Here is an 18602-nt window from a genome sequence, read left to right on the forward strand (position 1 = left end):
AGGGGCCACCCCTTTAAAATTGAAATGGAAGAATTTCCTCAGAGGGTTGTAAATCTATGGCATTCTCTACCCGAGAGCTATGGAGGCTGGGTCATTGAAAATATTTAAGGCAATAAAGGAATAAAGAGTTATGGGGAGTGGGCAGGGAAGGAGCAGAGTCAATGATCAAATCAGCCATGTGATTATTGAATGGCAGAGCAGACTCGAGGGGCCAAATGACCTACTCCTATTATGTCCTTATTCATCTCCCTGTAGCTGTTTGCTGTGTTCTCCTATTGCATTTCCCCCTCCTCCTATTAGTGGGAGTGGAGTTGCTGGAAGCAGCACCATGAAGTGTTGCCAGCAGCCCCCAATATACTACAAGCAGTTTAAAATCCAAGCAGCCAAAAATCAGTAACTAATACCAGTAAAGTCTCCCAAGCCATTTCACATTTTATCAGCATTGGGTCTCATCTTACAGGACTCCTTTCCACATACATTTGACAGCCCCGCCCATTAGGAGTGCTACCACAATTGATGTCCACACAAAAATCAGAATGGACAGACTTCCAATAGCAAGTTGGCCAAACTAGGTTTTCCCAATTTCTGTCCCATTTACAGATGTAAACAGGGCAGAGAAATGAATACATCGAGATGTGCTGGCAATTAGAAGACAATGGGTAAAGGGAATTGGCAAATGATGCTGAGAGCCTTGGTCTGAACCCATCTGGAGTACTGGGTTCAGTTTTAGGCACCAATCCTCAAGGTATGGGTACAGCACAAGATTCACCAGAATGGTACCAGCACTTAAAGGGTTCAATTACAGGGACAGCTTGCATTGAATTTATATGGTTAGGTCAAAAGGCATTTATGATCAAATGATTTGAAAGGGTAGATAAACTTTCCTTTGGTGGTGTTGGAGGAAAATGCACCCGGAAGAAGAGGGCATAATTAGGCCATTGCGGAGTGAAATCAGGAAGCACTTTTTCCACACAAAAGTATTAGAAATTGATGTTATTCCCAAAAGGCTGTGGATGCTGGGGCCTCACCCCATATTAGCTCAGTTACCCCCTCCAGCTGTATGTTGTACACACCCCCCTTCTCCTCCAGACATTGAGCTACTCTATTTCCCACACCCTCAAACTTTTCCCACTTCAACATATTGGTCTCCACCTCCCGATTGGCATACAAAAGTCTCCAGAATACTCTTCTATTGGTAGCACTTCAATCCCTCGAACCTGCTGCCTCCTGCTTAGCTGCCTGTTCAACGAGAACAGATCTGGCTCGGTCATGATGCCCCACAGCCCAGCTTGCCAACAACATCCGGGATCAAATATAAACAGTTTAAGCAATGTACCGATGAGCAAATAGAATCAATGGATGATTACCACAGAAAGAAATCCATACCTTTTCAGAGAGGAGAAAATGGAGAGCAAACTGCCACAATATACTGGAAGTTCAAGAAAGATAGTCATTGTACATGGGCCAGAAACAATCCTCATTGAAATTCAGGTCATTGTAAAAGGGAGGCAAACGTTAATTCTTCCAGTTAAAAACAGTGACTCAAGCTACACAGAAAAAGAAACTTTATTGTAAGTAATGTATACAAGAAAACACCATACAAAAATTGAGCCAAGTCACACAGAATTTAATTATCCCTGTACATTCACCATTTGTTATAGGGTTTCGAAAAAGCTGGGCTCCAACAATTATGCAGTTTACCCTGGCGGAATACAAAGTAACCATATTGCAGTTGATCAGTACATCCACTGCCCAGTCATTAATCTTCAGAGAATCTTCATTTTTAATCACTGGCCCTATAGGAGGAGAGACAATTAAGGTTACTTTAAATTTCAATGCCATCATGCTTCAGCAATTTCCAACCAAGCAGCCGGTGTCACCTTCCCTTCCCAAAGCAAAAATCTACATCAGCAACAAGAAAAGATGCACATTAGTTGAATACAGGATATACCTTCCTCCATCACTATTTTGAAACATCTGCCTCTCCCTCCCCTCAAAAATACTTACCATTTGCTAAGTACTGCCTCCACTACTTCTGCTTTACAGCTGGAAGGAGACGGTCATCTCAGTCTAGACTAAATCTGTCATGTATTCAACTGTCATTGTAACCCATGTATAAGCTGACCCAAGTTGTACACCTTGAGAACACTGACCACAGGGGGCAAACTTGTGGGAGACACTCCCAACCTGGACTTTCCAGTATCAAAGGGGAAGCTCCACCCACCGTCTGATTGAGGTCTTGGTAATAAAAGGTAACTGGTCACAGAGTGACCTTCTCTCAAGTATGGGCCTCTCGTAAGGATATATTATTGGCGACGAGAAACTGGGATTTAAACCATGCGAGCATGGCCACTAGCAGCACAGAAGAGGGGTACTGTGGTGATGATTGGCTCGACTTTATTGAGACTACAGCAAAGTTGTCACTAAGGAATGGTTGGGACAGGATTCGGCCAACAAACACAGGGCTCATCTCCTGACGGTTTGTGGATCCAGAACATACTCCCTGATGAAGGACCTTCTAGCGCCAGACAAGACGCTCGAAGAGCTCAGTAAGTTGATCGGGGAGCACCTTAAACCGGCGAGCAGCATGCACATGGCGACACACTGGTGGCAAGAAGGGCAAAGCGTTCCAGACTTCGTGGCAGATCTCCAGCAACTGGCAAGCCTATGCAAGTTCCCAGATGCATGCAGAGCAGAGATGCTGCAAGACTTTTTTTTTATTAAATTGAGGGCATCAGGCATGCTGGGGTTTTCAGGAAACTGATTGAGACCAAAGACTTGATCTTGGAAGCAGCGGCTGTGATAGCCCAGACATTTACCTCAGGGGAGGAAGAGACCAGAATGTATGACAAATCTTGGCTCAAATGTAGCAAACGACCAGGGAGTCATTGTTAACACAGCACACAGTTCTCTAGGCAGACAAGGGCAATCGGATATGCCCCAGCATGCAGTCGAACCCAAATTCAACAGAGACAATGGCTAGCTGAACAGCGATTCATGCCATCGCAGTGGACAATGCGGCCAGTAATGGGGCCATCAACACTCGTCAATGGTGCGCTTAAGGGCAGTTACAGAGATGATCGACTGGTAATGGACCTTTTGTTTCCAACAATGGGGCCTTCAGCTCATGCTGGAGGTGTGGGGGCAAACACCCAGCCAGAGCTTGCAGGTATCAGCAATATACCTGCAGAAACTGCAATGTCAGTGGTCACTTGGCACATATGTGCAGGAAGCCTGCAGCCAGGTTGATGTAATGGAGGAGGACAGGCCCAATGTAAGCCCTACGAGGCCAAATGAATACCGGGGGCGGGGGGAAATAAATAAAGAAATAAAAAAAGCTGGAAGCTGAAGTTCAGCAAGTTCATGTGGAGCACACACAGTTCATACACCAGGGCGCCACAGATAATGATGAAAGTGCTCCTCAATGGCATCCCAGTATTAATGGAGCTGGACACTGGGGCCAGCCAGTCCCTGATGAGTATCAAACAGTTTGAAAGGTTGTGGGTGTCCTAGGCCAGGAGGACAAAATTATTGCCGATTGACACACTGCTACAGACATATACAAAGGAGATCATTCCAATGCTAGGCAGCACCATGGTAGTGGTGACCCACAAAGATTCGGAAAACAGGTTGCTATGCTGAATTGTCCCGGGGACGGTCCCGCACTACTGGGGAGGCGTTAGCTTGCTGTCATGAACTGGAAATGGGGCGATGTCAATGCAATTTCTTCTGTGGAGCGAGTATCATGCTCACAGGTCCTGACAAATTTGACTCACTATTTCAACCCGGCATCGGCACTTTCATGGGGGCCAAAGTAGTGATTCACATAAACCCGGACGCCAGGCCAGTACACCACAAGGCCAGAGCGGTGCCGTACGTGATGCGGGAAAAAATAGAATGTGAATTGGACTGCCTGCTGAGGGAAGGCATCATCTTGTCAGTCGAATTCAGTGACTGGGCAAGCCCAATTGTGCCGGTGCTCAAGGCGGATGGGTCGGTCAGGATATGTGGCGATTACAAGGCCACCATCAATGGGTGTCACTCCAAGACCAGTACCCGCTACCGAGAGCAGAGGACCTCTTTGCGACACTATCCAGTGGCAAACTTTTCAAAATTGGACCTGACCTCAGCTTATATGACCCAGGAGCTGGCGAGTGAGTCGAAGAAGCTGACCATCACGACACACAAGGGGTTGTTTGAGTACAACAGATGTCCTTTTGGGATTTGTTCAGCCGCCGCGATCTTTCAGCGAAATATGGAAAGCCTCCTCAAGTCAATTCCAAGGACGGTGGTTTTCAAGGCGACATCCTCATCACGGGTCGTGATAATGAAGAACACCTACATAACCTGGAGGTGGTGCTACGCAGACTGGACCGGGTAGGGCTGCGACTTAAAAAGGCAAAGTGCAGCTTCTGAGCTCCAGAGGTAGAATTCCTGGCAAGAAGGGTAGTAGCAGACGGGATCAGGCCTACCACATCCAAAACAGAAGCGATCCAGAGAGCACCCAGACCCCATAACATGACGGAGCTGCGTTCGTTCCTGGGGCTCCTGAACTATTTTGGCAACTTTCTTCCCAAGTTAAGCACGCTGTTAGAGCTGCTACACGTGCTCCTCTGCAAAGGGCACGATTGGGTCTGGGGGGGTTGATACCCAGGAAAGGGCTTTTGATGGAGCATAACAAATTGCTTGCTCTAAAACTTAATGTTATATGAACCGTGTAAGAAACTAGTTTTAATGTGCGATGCGATGTCCTATGGGGTCAGGTGTGTGTTGCAGCATGTGAATGCCAATGGTCAGTTACAGCCGGTAGCTTATGCCTCCAGAAGTCTGTCCCAGGAAGAAAGGGGCTACGCAATGGTAGAAAAGGAAGTGCTAGCATGTGTATATGCAGTAAAAAAATGCACCAGTACCTGTTTGGCAGCAAATTTGAGCTGGAGACAGATCACAAACCCCAATGTCCCTTTTGGCCGACAAGGCCATAAATGCGAATGCATCGGCCCGCATAGAGGCGGGCACTTACATTAGCCACCTATGACACCACAATTCGGCACAGAAAACTGTGCCAATGCACTCAACAGGCTACCACCAGCCACCACTGAGGGGGCAGCTGAGCATGATGCTGAGATGGTCATGGCTGTTGACGCTTTCAAAAGCAAAGGCTCACTTGTGACAGCCTGTCAGATTAAAGTCTTTGGTTAAGAAATGTGTCCTGAATGGGGACTGGGCAGCCACGTACGGGGCATGTCCCGAGTAGTTTAAACCGTTTCATAGGCGCAAGGATGAACTCTCCATTCAGGCCGATTGCCTACTGTGAGGAAACCAAGTAGTCATGCCCCAGAAGGGCAGAGATATGTTTATCAGAGAACTTCACAATGAGTACCCAGACATTGTCATGAAGGTAATTGTCAGGTCACATGTTTGGTGGCCAGGGATAGATGCAGACCTGGAACTTTGTTTGCAGGTGCAACATAGGTGCTCAGCTTGGCAACACACCCAGGGAAGCCCCCTTAGCCCCTGGTCCTGGCCCGCCAAGCCATGGTCATGCATCCATGTGGACTACGCAGCTCCTTTCATGGGAAAAATATTTTTGGTTGTAGTAGACGCCTACTCCAAATGGATTGCGCGCCATTTTAAATTAAAGCACATCCTCTGCCACGGTAGAAAGTGTACGGGCAATGTTCGCCACCCATGGTCTACCAGACCTCTTGGTCAGCGACAATGGCCCGTGCTTCACAAGCACTGAATTCCAGGACTTCATGGCAGGCAATGGAATCAACCATGTCAGAACAGCACCTCAAACGGCCAGGTGGAACGAGCAGTGCAGATAATCAAACAGGGGATGCTCAGAATCCAAGGGGGTTCCCTACAAAGCCGTTTATCATGCCTCCTGTTGGCCAATAGATCCCAACCACACTCGCTCACAGGGGTTCCACCCACAAAGCTACTAATGAAAAGGATGCTCAAAACCAGGTTATCCCTTATACACCCTATGAAAGAAATTGTTGAGAGCAGGAGTCAGTCACAATGTGACTACCATAACAGGAATGCGAGAGCGTGATGTATTGATGTCAATTACCCTGTTTTTGTCCTTAATTACGCTGCAGGGCCCAAATGGCTTGCAGGCATGGATTGCTAAAGAGGGGAATAGGGTTTTGGTAGTTAAACTTACCAATGGACAAAACCGGCCAGAAACACACGGATCAAACTAAAAAGAGGTTCAGCAACCCCATAGAAGCAGCAGAGGAAGAACACAATGTAGAGTTTACTCCAACACAGGTGACCAAACGCCGGAACCAAGTGGAGGAGAGCCCAGTCGCTGTGGGCAGTCCGGACAGGCCTGAGGTACCACAAACAGCACTCAGGCCAGCACCTAACAACCGGAGCCCCAACTCAGCCGCTCTACAAGGGGGTGGGGGTGATGTCATGTATTCAACGGTCATTGTAACCCATGTATAAGCTGACCCAAGTTGTGCACCTTGAGAACACGGACCACAGGGAGCGAACTTGTGGGAGACACTCCTAACCTGGACTTTCCGATATAAAAGGGGAAGATCCACCCACCATGTCTCAAGGTCTTGGTAATAAAGCTAACTGGTCAGAGTGATCTTCTCAAGTATGGGCCTCATGTGCATTTATACTGAATAGTAAGGACATATTAAAATCAGATTAATTTGGAATCCAGAAATAATTTCAAACTGTTGCATCTCCAAATCCCCTTACTAGGATTAAGATCTAGGTTACTGTAGAAGAATTTTCAGCTGGTGTTAATACAAAGTTACCCACCAACTGAAGATTTATGCTTGAGCAATCATATACACATTATGTGCCAGCATTTGGAGTTGGTATGATGGCGTACTCAGTATGCAGTCATACTGCCATTGAAATGGACAGCAAGTTTGGTATTTCTGCATGTGTTTGCGCTAAATCACGAACTTGATCAGTCAAGTTCCGACTCAACAGATGATCCGCACAGAAGGGGAACTCCAAATTGCTGTCGCAGATTTGGGCTAATTGCCCACCAATTAAATTTGAAAACCTTACAGCTGATGTAGGGACAACTCCTGACAAATTAAAGTAATTTTAAAAGCTTTACGAGGCCAGAAATGGAAGTATTTAGGATTTTGTCCATGGTGTTTATTGTTAATGAAAAGTTTGGAGGAAGTGGTTGCTACATAGGAGGCATTTTTTTTTTAATCCATGTGGAGCACAAGCTTAAACTAAATCCATGCAGAAAGATGGGGGGGTGGGTGGGGAAGAAAGAACCTTCATTACTAGTGCCTTCCCAGATTTAATGTGCATAAACATCTAATGTATGTTATAAATAATGAGACCCCTCTTGTGTTTGCTGATTGGAGCACCAACCCACATGATACCAGGTACACTTCCATACACTGGGCCCCTGGAATCAGTGAACCACTCTGCTGCCCACTATGCAGCTTCAGCCGGCAAGCTGTTGGAGGGTCCCCATCATGTATGTGCGCATTCCATTCGGACAGCAAAGTCCAGGCTAATAGATCCATCCACCTACAACATAGTGTACATCTCAGTCATTTGGGGGCTTTGAATACCATATTTCCTTGGTTCAACATCAGTCAGTCAATCTTGGACCTCATTTCTTCTTCCTTCTATTTCTCCGCCCCCCCCACCCAAAAAGGCAGAATACCTTCTCTAGCATAATTCTTCAGAGCCTAGCTGGTTCACATTAAAAGTGGAGAACCATTTGGTACCAGCTGCAAAAATGAGAAAACCACCATTTGTAAACTACCCCCTCAAATCCAGAGGCTCAGCCCTCCAAGTGGTTAGTCCTACCCCATTGAAGAAGAGCAGAAGGCCTGCTTGACCCCACACTGTACAAATGGGCCATTGGATGTCACAATGAGTCATTATCTCAATAGTACACAATGTTTCAGATGGTTACTCAATGAGTCATGTACAAACACTTCAAATTACTATTGTAACCAGACTGGTTCCTGATTGAACACAACGTTACAGAAATGCAAAACAATCTAATTTGACAAAAATCAATTTAGCCCCTATAAAATTTAAACCAGACAGATACCAGAGAAGTAAAATATCCATCTCAAATGCAGACTAGGTGCAATCACAAAACTACATTGCAGTAAGAGTACTGAGATCAGCCAATCAGTCCCAGTGTTTCTGGGTTAAGGAAGGATTTGTTTGGTTTGTTTAAAAAGTTCCTAGGTGGTCAGTTACCAAAGTAGACATGTGCAAACTCTAGGGGAGGACAAGATTCAAATCAGCTGAGGGCTGCAACATTCATTCAATAATGGCCACTGGAGCAAGGCACTAGGAACAATGTCCTTGTATCAGCAAGGAGGGGCAAGATGGGATGGATTAGAATATTTAACTTAGATTATATCACCTTTCCAGAAGGGTTCCAAAGCAAGTACAAAGTGTTCTCAATCGCAAGCTTCAACAACTGAAGACCTTAAATGATCTTCAGCAAAAGGAACTGCAAAGTTCAGGAGATCCTTAACAATGGGAAGTTTGACTGCTGCAGTAAAATGGAGAGAATTGCCTGCAGTCAAGGAAGATATGCATGCTGTCATGTAATGACGGTTCTCTTAATCCAGCCATTTGGTTTATTTTCCCCAATATCTAGCATTTGACCAAAAGGTTTGGGATCCTAAACGTGCAGCAACCCAAGAGTGCACAATAGCAAATGGAGGTATATACACACACACACACACACACACACACTTACATTTCTTGAATTTTTCAAGTATCTTACACTGGAGCGAGAGATGCTTCAATAGACTGGTAGTGTTCTGGCTCAGGTGGCTGTTGGGAGACAGCTTTGGCTGGATCTGCATAGGTACCTTCAGAAAAGCCAAGGTTTTGGTGATGCGAGAGATAGCTCCTTGGAATTGGCTGCTGCTCCACTACAGGGCTTCCTTCTTTCAGACTGTAGAAGGGAGAGATTATACATTGATTATAGAAAAGTTCAATTTCAATAAACCATTTGTTTCAACAGTGAGGCACTAGGGGTACGATAGACCAGTGTTTTGGGATCAACGCATTTTGCACTCTGAATTTTCAGAGCAAGATGTTGAGGTACCATCCGCTCAACTGAGAAATGACAGTTAAGCATTACATAAATGCAAAGGCAAGTTTAGAAAGTACTTCTCAATAAAAAAAAAGACATTTCACAACCCTAGCTGTCAATGTTAAAACACTTTTCCACAAGTGATCTTAGCTGTGTCAGGTACTGTGACTAACTACAGCCGGTAATTCGGAAATAAGCAACTTCTTAAACAAATGGTTAAGGAAGAAAGGGGAAACCAATAGGTTTAAACGGCTCCGGGGCTACAGTGGTAGTGTTACTGAACTAGTAATCGAGGCTAGACTAAAAAGAATGCAAGTTCAAATCTTACCACGGCACTTTGGAAATTTAAATTCAGTTTACCTATAATGCTGGTAAAAGTGACCATGAAGCAGTCACTTGTAAAAACCCATCTGGTTCACTAATGACCTTTAAAGCAGGAAAGCTGTAGTCCTTATCCAATAACAGTATCTTTAAATTTGGGCAAGGAAGGGTGGAAAACATGTACAGAAGAGCATGCATTTCTATTTCTGATCATGATCCAGTGATCACTGAATACTGCAACACTACATGTCATGAGGCCTAGATTGAGATTGCCTGCAACTCCCAGCTCTTTCTCTACACACAAAGAAACACTTGCTGATCTTTGGGCAAGGTACCAGAAACTGGTCAGCGCCAGTCACCACTAAGCAGATCGGATAAATCAAGGAATCACCAAAAGATACTCATCTTGCTTGTAAAAGACTTGGAGTAATTCTGCCAACATGCAGCCACACTGGTGGCGAGCAAAGGTTGTGGAGATTTGAGGCAACAATTTTGCAGCTCTGACCTGGCTTCCTGTTGGAAGCATGCAACTACCGTTTAAAGATCAGGTTACAGGAAACAGCACTATGCAGAAATACAATTTTTTATGACCACCCACTTTTTCCCCTCTTATGCTCCATTCTAACAATACTCACCAAAGCAAATAAATCAGTAAAGCGACAAAGACACAGAGGAGGAGAGAGAGAAGGATGACAAGAATAGTCGTGATCACCACCATTCCTCCAGTCCTCTTGCCTGGCCAAGTATCAATAACTGTGGGCTCAGGAGCTAGAGACAAAAAATAATATTTACAAAATGAACACTAGCTCTCCAAATGGATTGGGAAATGGTCATGTGAAATAAGATTCCAAAACCTGGGGGTGCAGGGAGAACAATGTCAAAAGCAGAAAAAAGAGATTGACTGCAATGTAAAGAGCTATACCAGCAAAGATTATGGGTGCTACAAGAACTTGCAAAATCAGATGCAATGCCAAACTTTGTTTTGTTTATAAAGGATGTGCTTGTGTATGCAAAAATAATCCACATTTTAATACCTTTTAGTTGAATAGTAAACTGAACTGGAAGTGATTTTAAAGAAATAATTCTCCCATTATAAGAGATTTCCCTGCATATCTTCAACTTGGTAATATTTCCTTTCCCCCCCCCCCCAGTTAAGTCATCCCAAATTCAATTCTTTAGCAGCAGATAAATGAAGGGAGGCTATAGCACACATTTCAAACCCTCCAATGCAAATGTGCAACAATGCAGGCTTTGGGCCATTTTGATATTAAGTCTAGCCAGAAATTTACACAAGGTATTAGGAAGTGAGGCACATGTGATAGTGAAATTGCATGCTATAATTTTCAAATTGTTTCCAGCAGTATGTTCCCAATGTAAAATGATATTTTCATTGTTGATATTTATAAATTTCACAAAGTGTTGAGAGTTCTGTGGCATCATGTATTGGAGCTACAAGTGGTTTAACACAATTTCACATCTACAAACATCCACATTCCAGAGATTCCAATCAGCATCTCTGTAGGGCAGTGGCCAGAGCTCAAACATTCCACAAGGTTGGGGGAACAAAGAAAATCAGAGGGAAAATTCACCAAGCAATCTAGCCCATGTTGCACCAAAGCTTGGATAATATTATGTGATTAGTTGACACTACAATATTTCCACAGGGACTCAACGCTTTCCCCTTTTCAAATGTGTGTAATATTTTCTGTTTAAAAAGTTTAAATAATCAAAGTTAAGTGCATGCATGGACTGCAGAGCAATCAAACATTCTACCCATCTGAAATGTGGCAGCCATCAGGCCGGAAGTTCTCACTGAATTAGTTTGGGGAGAGGTAAATCCATGAAGGGATTGAAGCACATGAAAATTTTAAATTGCAGGCATTGGGAGATCAGGAGCCAATGTAGGTCACCAAAGACGGGGACGATAGACGAGCAGGACTCTGTGCGGAATGCAATACTGGAAGCAGAATTCTAGCAAACATTAAAACAGATGCGACCATGCCAAGCTTCTGCTGGCTAAATATGAACAGATACCCAATAAAGAACACTAACCTTGTAGAAGGGTGATGGAGTCTGACCAGAGCGTTTCATTTATAAATGTATTTGTGGATATGTTTCGCACAGCATACTTGAATCTAGACGTTAAAACATTTAAGATTAGAGTAGATGCACAACATTGAGTAGGCTGAGAATCATGCTCAAGTATACATGCCTATCAAAACTATTCTGCAGCAAGGTGTGATGCAGCTACAGTTTTTGAATTAGCTTTGGAGTAATCCATTATATTTATAGATCCAGATAATTAGCCAGGGGAAATTATGTATCTTCCTACCCCCATGTCTTCTTGGGGTGGTGATTATGGTGGGGGGATAAACCACTGGTGGAAGCAGAAGCCAGCATACATACTGTACTGAATTGAGGGAGCAAATTTTAATGGTACCTGTACTATTATACATTGGGAAATGGCTCTTCACTAAGTTATGACCATTCTGATCGACAACACTCATAACCTGGCCCCAAAGTGATAGTAACAATGTTTTACTAATAAAAGGAGTGCTTGAATGAATAATGAGGTCAGCATTATTCATTCAAGTGAATATTGACCAAGGTCAAAAGGTTGATTTTAAGTTGATGACTATAAAGTTATCTTCATTGTATATCAGTGAAAGTTTCTGCCTGCAACTAGAACATTCCCACTAGAATAATTTTAACCTCCTTACCTGTACTGTGCATGTGCATTAAGAGGTGCATTACAGTTTTCTGGAAGATTGGAAATTTGGCTCAAGCACTGGGCATCATTTCCAACCCTGAAGAGATATTGATTAATCGCTTCTCGGATTTGCGCAGGAACTGTGCTCACCACGAAGGGCGCAGATGTACAGGTTGGGATGTCAAAGCTTGCAGCACGGTATGGCCCAGTTTTCCCTCCATTCGTTTGTTGGTAAGTGCTTACCCTGCTACTGCCAATTTCATTTGGGATTGCTGCAAACAGAAGTATTTTTAAACTAGTCAGTTCAGCTGTTTTGGTTTTGAAAACCTCAAATTGCACAAAAAAAATGATGTTATTAAAAGATAAATTTTGAAATAGAAGGCAATATAAAAAGGCGAGACATCTAAACCTAGGCTAGAAGGCAACTAGGCTAGGATTTAAGTAGAAAGTTTGTTCATGTTCTTGCATCATATCATTGCAGGTATTACAGAAAGAAAATCTACAGTATATTGCAACTAATCCAGAGATCAGGGACAGCAGCAACAGCCTGTTGGTCCCAGAGCCATTACTAAACTACCTTCTCCAATAGAATGTTCAAACAAGTAATTATCGCCAAGACTGGTTTTAGACATGGGAGGCACTACTTCAAATTAAAAGGGCAAGGAACACTGATGCCCTAGTCTTAAACACAACTATAAATACAAGACTTGGTGACAGATTTCTGAAATTGCATAGCAAACAATTTGATTAAAATGTTACAGCCAGTATTAAGGACTGTTACACCCATCAATGGGTGTGCTCAGCTTGTTTCTTTGGCTCTTAATCACTAATTTTCATTTCAAAAATTGCAATAGCTCTAGATTTTAAAAATGTATTGCACCTCTTCACCCAGAAAACTATTTGTCGCAGTGGACACTTTCCTGGTTGAATGGCTGAAGGATTACAATGTGCTGAATCCAAGAGCAGACAGATCCATCATGAAAACTCCCAAATGACTCAGTTGATATGTAACAGTCTTCTAGACCAGGTAGGTCCCAAGCTTGCCTAATAACTGGATCTCAACCAAGCCAACAGCTGGGCTGCTAAACTAGGCCTCAGATCTGCATCAGGTACCAGATCCTAGTCCAAGTCAACATAGGAGAAAGGAAAAAAATTGGTATGTTAGCTAATCCTCAATTCATTCTTCAAGTAGTTAATTTTGCTTAAGCCACTGGCCCTAATGTGACCTCATTGAATTATCTGTTATAGCAATTTTGCATCCATCCCTAATTGAAAGACTGGCATATAATTAATAGTACATGCCATCAGTTCAAACTTGAAAATAGACAACTAAAAGCTCAAAAATATCTATTGCGGCACCCATTATAACACACCCATGGCAGCATGTTATTAAAAGCACCATAAACAAACACACAAGCTGTAGTTAGAAGTACTATTGTGCTGCATTTAACTATCTTTGGAGATTACAAGTTCCGATGAGTTTCAAGACATTAAATCAACTTAAGATGTATGTTGCTCAACAGCAAGAGCTTTGAATACTTGAGCAGCAATGATTTATACTCGAGGCCCTTTTACCTACAGCCAATTGCAGGAGAGCAAAGCCAAAATGACCATTACACCCAACTGCTATGTCCGTGCCATTTTCCTCCATCTTCCCAGGTTTCCAATGTTCTAAATTAGGCCACTAAGACAGGAAAACCAAACAAATGTAATCGCTTGTTCCATTAGTCAGGCAAGTTAAATAATGGATGTCATGTGCCTGGAAACATCACTTCAGTCTTGGGCATGGACAATGCATTGATTCTATGTCAGCATGCTGGTGTTGACACCATTTTCTACCATACCACCAGCATGTTGATGTAACGACCCACCTTGGCACTTGAGCCAAAGTGGAGCCACATGTTCCCACAGGAACATTTTTAAAAATCAGGTCTATGAATCTTTAGGAGCACCATTGACTGCAAGAGAATCAGGCATCAGGTGACAGCATATGGTAAAAGGGCAAGAGTTTGTCATTTTCCCATTTTAATAAACTTCATATCCTGTATTGCATGGAAAACCATGTTTTGGTCAGTTTGGATCTTACTCAACCATTACGAACCCAAAAATTAAGGGCAGGAGTAGGCCATCTTGCCCCTCAAGCTTGCTCTGCCATTTAATAAGATCATGGCTGAGTTGATCGTGGACTCAGCTCCACTTCCCTGCCCACTCCCCATAACGCTTTAGCGCTCTACTCGGAACTCCTACATGGCAGGCGAGCCCAAGGTGGGCAGAGGAAACGTTTCAAGGATACCTTCAAAGCCTCCTTGATAAAATGCAACATCCCCACTGACACCTGGGAGTCCCTGGCCAAAGACCGCCCCAAGTGGAGGAAGTGCATCCGGGAGGGCGTTAAGCACAGAGTCTCATCACCGAGAGCATGCAGAAACCAGGCGCCCGGCAGCAGAAGTAATGTGCGGCATACTTGTCCCACCCACTTTTTCCTTCAACAACTGTCTGTCTCCATCTGAGAGAGACTATAATTCCTGTATTGGACTGTTGAGTCACCTTAGAACTCATTTTGAGAGTGGAAGCAAGGACTGCCTATGATGATGATGCCCCAATCACTCAAATCTGTCCATCTCCACCTTAAATATATTCAATGACCCAGCCTTCACAACTCTCTGGGGCAGAGAATTCCATAGATTTACAATGCTCTGGAGAGAAGAAACTCCTTATCAGTTTTAAATGGGCACTTATTCTGAGACAATGTTCCCTAGTTTTAGTTTCCCCTATGAGTGGAAATATCCTCTCTGCATCCACCTTGTCAAGCCCCCTCAATCTTATACATTGGGGTTCAGAAGAATGAGATGATATCAATGAGTATAAGCCCAACCTATCTTAAGTCAACCCCCTCATCTCCAGAATTAATCTCGTGAACCTTCTCTGAACAGTCTCCAATGCAAATATATCCTTCCTTAAAGAGACGAAAACTACTAGGTGTGGCCTCACCAATAGCCTGTACAGTTGTAGCAGAGCTCCTCTGCTTTTATACACTCTTCCCCCTTGCAATAAAGGCCAACATGTAATTTGTCTTCCTGATTACTTGCTGTACCTACATACTAACTGTTTCATGCACAAGGACACCCAGGTCCCTCTGTACTGCAGCACTTTTTCTCCATTTAAATTTGCTTTTCTATTTTTTCTGCCAAAGTGGATAAATATGAAAGCTGCTACTTTCAAAGAGCTGTTTGCGCAATCAATTCAATGTTGCGTTTGAGTCAAACAGATTTAGTATAATTCTAGCAGAAGCAGTTCCATTATACAAGAGCATGAGGAAAAAAGCCTGATTGCCAGTAAATACCAGAAACACTACAGGCTTTATGCAATATTACTGAGTTAAAAGTGGTAGCATGAAAGTAAAAAAAGGATAGATTCACAAATCCATCATGAATAAAGAGGGGGAGGGGGTGGGGGTGGGGGGAAACAAGAGAGCACCAAGACTCTCGTCCATTGAAACAGATGCGACAGTAAAAGTACCAAGTACCATGCTTAGTCCTGGCCACAGATACAAAGGCGGCAAAGACCACAGGACTAATCCAGAGTGTTAGATGAAATGAAGTCACGAGGAAAGAAAAATGGACAACCTCTGGAACACTTCAAATTAAACAGAATAGGACAAGGCAACATGTTGGTTCAAATGAACAAGATAATTTCAGATTGATTGCAGGAAATGATTTGCTCATTATAGATCCAATAAAATGTGGGTCCAATGAACATGGCAGGAGATTGAAAGGAATCATTTTCAGGAAAGCAGGAGGGGAAACCGCCAAGCCTTTAAGTTTGATACACAAGAGCAAAGCAGTCACAATCGTCACCAAGCTTTGGATAGGTGAACATCCGATTGCCAGTCTGCAGAATGACCTGATCCCAGCCAGGGTAATCACGAACACTACAATTTGCCTCATTCTAGGGAGAGGTAGCCAGGTTTCTGCTCCGCGTGGTTATCTAGTGACCCTGAAGAGAAAAGCACCACACAGCGATACCAGCCCCAACTATCAAACAGCCCATCACTCACTCTTGAATTGCAACTTGAGCAGTCAGCTCAGCTGGAATCAGACCAGACTCCAGCAACACGACAAAATCTTAAGACTAAATCTACATTGACCAGGCTGGCAAACTACATTTGATCCAAGCAGACCAGTTAAATGTATGGTCTGGCGCTTAGCAAACCAATAGCTGGAGCCGGAAATTTCAACTACACTAGTTTCAAACTTCAGTCTCATCGACTGATATGAATTCCCACCTAGAATCCGGAAAGAGGTCATTCAGCCGGTGCCGGTTCTCTGAGGCAAGTCCCACTCCCGCGCCCTGTCCCCGTAGCCCTGCACATTATCTTCCTTCAGGTACTTACTTGCCTACAATCGAATGGTCACTTGAGTCTTCTGCATAGTTTCATGGGAGTGTGACTACAGCAACTTTGTCGCTGATGTATTGGCTTTTCAGATTTGAAATAGACCAGCTATTTGAAAACTTGGGAGGTTATATTTTTGTAAAAGTTGCTGGAGGATTGGACGCTGTTTGGAGAGGGGGCAATGGGCTGGTCGGGAGAGCACCCCACCTGTCTGGCAATGAAGACGAGTTGTAGTAATCCCCAAGACTTACGTTTCGCATTAGTTTGCACTCCGAAAACATCGACGACATCCCCGTCGGCGAATACACAGATGGGCTTGGTCAGAGTCACGGTGGTCGCAGTCCGCAGAGCTTGGAGGTCAGGGGTCGAGGGAATTTCTGGCTTGAAGTTTAAAACTGCAAAAAAAAAGGGGGGGGGGAAAGAGAGAGAGAGAGAGAGAGAGGGGGAAAATTCAAAAACTTCGTTTTTTTGAAAAACTATTAAAAGCAAACGGAATTCGAAGTGTGGATTGTACTAAGACAACATTCAAGTTATTTAAATGGGAGTTTAAAAAGGAGCTAACTTACCGACACAGAGGGCAGATGGGATCCAAACGCCGAATAAAATTAAGGTGGTCTTCATCTTAACAGGAAAGTTACCAACTGCTCTTAACAATCGGACTGAAAGAACCAGCGAGTAAGTGAGGAGCAACAACCTGCTCACTTCAAACTAAATGCAGTAAGCGAGCTGTTGGTTAACTCACCCAACCAGTCTGACCAGCTCATCCCACCAATCCCTGCAAACACTACCTGAAACCCATTCACCCGCTTCCTACTTCCTCGTGCTTATCAATCTGGTTCAAATGATTTAAAAAAAACACAAACATAACTCAACTCAAGTAGAAAAATTGTTTTATTCATTTATCAATCGGATTATTTAAACGATTACGGGTGGTTGTGACTCAACCACTGTTTAAAATGAGGCGCTGCGGGGCTTGTAACGGGAGCACAATCGGGGTATTGCTGTTCCTTGCGGCTCAGGCTTTGAGTTGTTCGCGGATTAGTTGCTCCGACTACATCCATAAAGTACTTAACAAAGTCACTGAATTGTTTATTTTGTTTACTTAAAAAATCAACACATTTCACTGGAAAAATACCCACTCCTACATTACAACAATGTATATCTCAATAACTCAGAGTTCACGGGCTGTAAAGCGTTTTGGAACGTCCCGAAGTCTTGAAAGGCGTTATATAAATGCAAGTTCTTTCGAACTAGGTATGAATACAGGTACCAACAAAGTGCATCATTCGAGTACAATAACACTATTGCGTTGATGTGAAGTTGCAGTGTTTTTGCACTATATACCTACCACTATCCAACTGGTAATGACTGAATAACACCAACCATAAAGACTGCTGAGTGTTGTAAGTCCAATGTGGGAACCCGGGCTAACAACTAAGGAACGGGAAGTGTTTAGACTAAAAATGGTTAAGTAGCGCCAGGTGAAAATCGTCTAGACGGCACACAAAATTTGTCCTCCTCATTAAAATGATTGCAGTCATGATTCTAGTCTTAAAAACCCAAGCTCACTGGCATTGCACTGAAAACGTGGACCAATATTGGGTATAGTCTGCAATTAATGATTGCCACAAGCTTTTTTCACGACTTAAAATGCTGCAGCACTTTATTCTTAACATTGTTGGGTGTGTGCTGCCTCAACAACCATAAGAAGCAGGACAAGGAGAAGTAGCACTTATTTACAAATCCTATTGGCAGATTGCCGCCCCAGGGAGAGAGCCTGGGGATGAAGCTTTGGAGGCATTGATTTTAGCAGTGGAGAAAAGGCCATGTACCAACTGGCAGGAGGCCCTCACCACAAGTCTGCCAGACTATGTGGAAGGAGGTGGCACATCACACCATGGGCAGCACTGTGGTCCCCAGGACCCGTACCCAGTGCAGAACGAAGTTTAACAAGCTCACACGGATCGTCAAGGTGAGTGATGGTTTCAACAAATGCTATATTTGGACAACGTGGACTGCATTCCATACCTCGGGAGCCTATTATCAGCAAGGGCAGACATCGACGAAGAGGTTCAACACCGCCTCCAGTGCATCAGCGCAGCCTTCGGCCG

At 43.8% G+C, this 18602-nt stretch overlaps 1 protein-coding gene across 2 annotated transcripts; it reads right to left on the minus strand.

Moving 5' to 3' along the window:
* Positions 1 to 1606: 1606 nt before the first annotated feature.
* LOC139281499 (uroplakin-3a-like) lies at positions 1607 to 17119 on the minus strand. Of its 2 annotated transcripts, none has more exons than XM_070901671.1 (7): positions 17058 to 17119; positions 16743 to 16886; positions 12109 to 12370; positions 11441 to 11523; positions 10024 to 10156; positions 8753 to 8926; positions 1607 to 1796 (listed from the first exon to the last, which is right to left on the minus strand). In XM_070901671.1, exons 1-7 carry the CDS (start codon positions 17110 to 17112, stop codon positions 1784 to 1786), a joined length of 864 nt encoding a protein of 287 aa, XP_070757772.1. In that variant the 5' UTR covers positions 17113 to 17119; the 3' UTR covers positions 1607 to 1783. The 2 variants fall into 2 exon arrangements, with proteins under 2 accessions (XP_070757772.1, XP_070757773.1); XM_070901672.1 differs by having other exon boundaries at positions 8726 to 8926.
* Positions 17120 to 18602: the final 1483 nt, after the last annotated feature.

This window comes from Pristiophorus japonicus, chromosome 15, assembly GCF_044704955.1.
Source record: "Pristiophorus japonicus isolate sPriJap1 chromosome 15, sPriJap1.hap1, whole genome shotgun sequence".
NCBI lineage: Eukaryota > Metazoa > Chordata > Chondrichthyes > Pristiophoridae > Pristiophorus > Pristiophorus japonicus.

Coding starts and splice junctions, on each gene's coding strand:
- LOC139281499 (XM_070901671.1), bottom strand. CDS start 17,112: ATGAAGACCACCTTAATTTTATTCGGCGTTTGGATCCCATCTGCCCTC. Junction 12,371..16,742: donor AGTGCAAACTAATGCGAAAC/GTAAGTCTTGGG, acceptor TTCTGTTTGCAG/CAATCCCAAATGAAATTGGC. Junction 10,157..11,440: donor CTCCATCACCCTTCTACAAG/GTTAGTGTTCTT, acceptor TTTTGTCTCTAG/CTCCTGAGCCCACAGTTATT.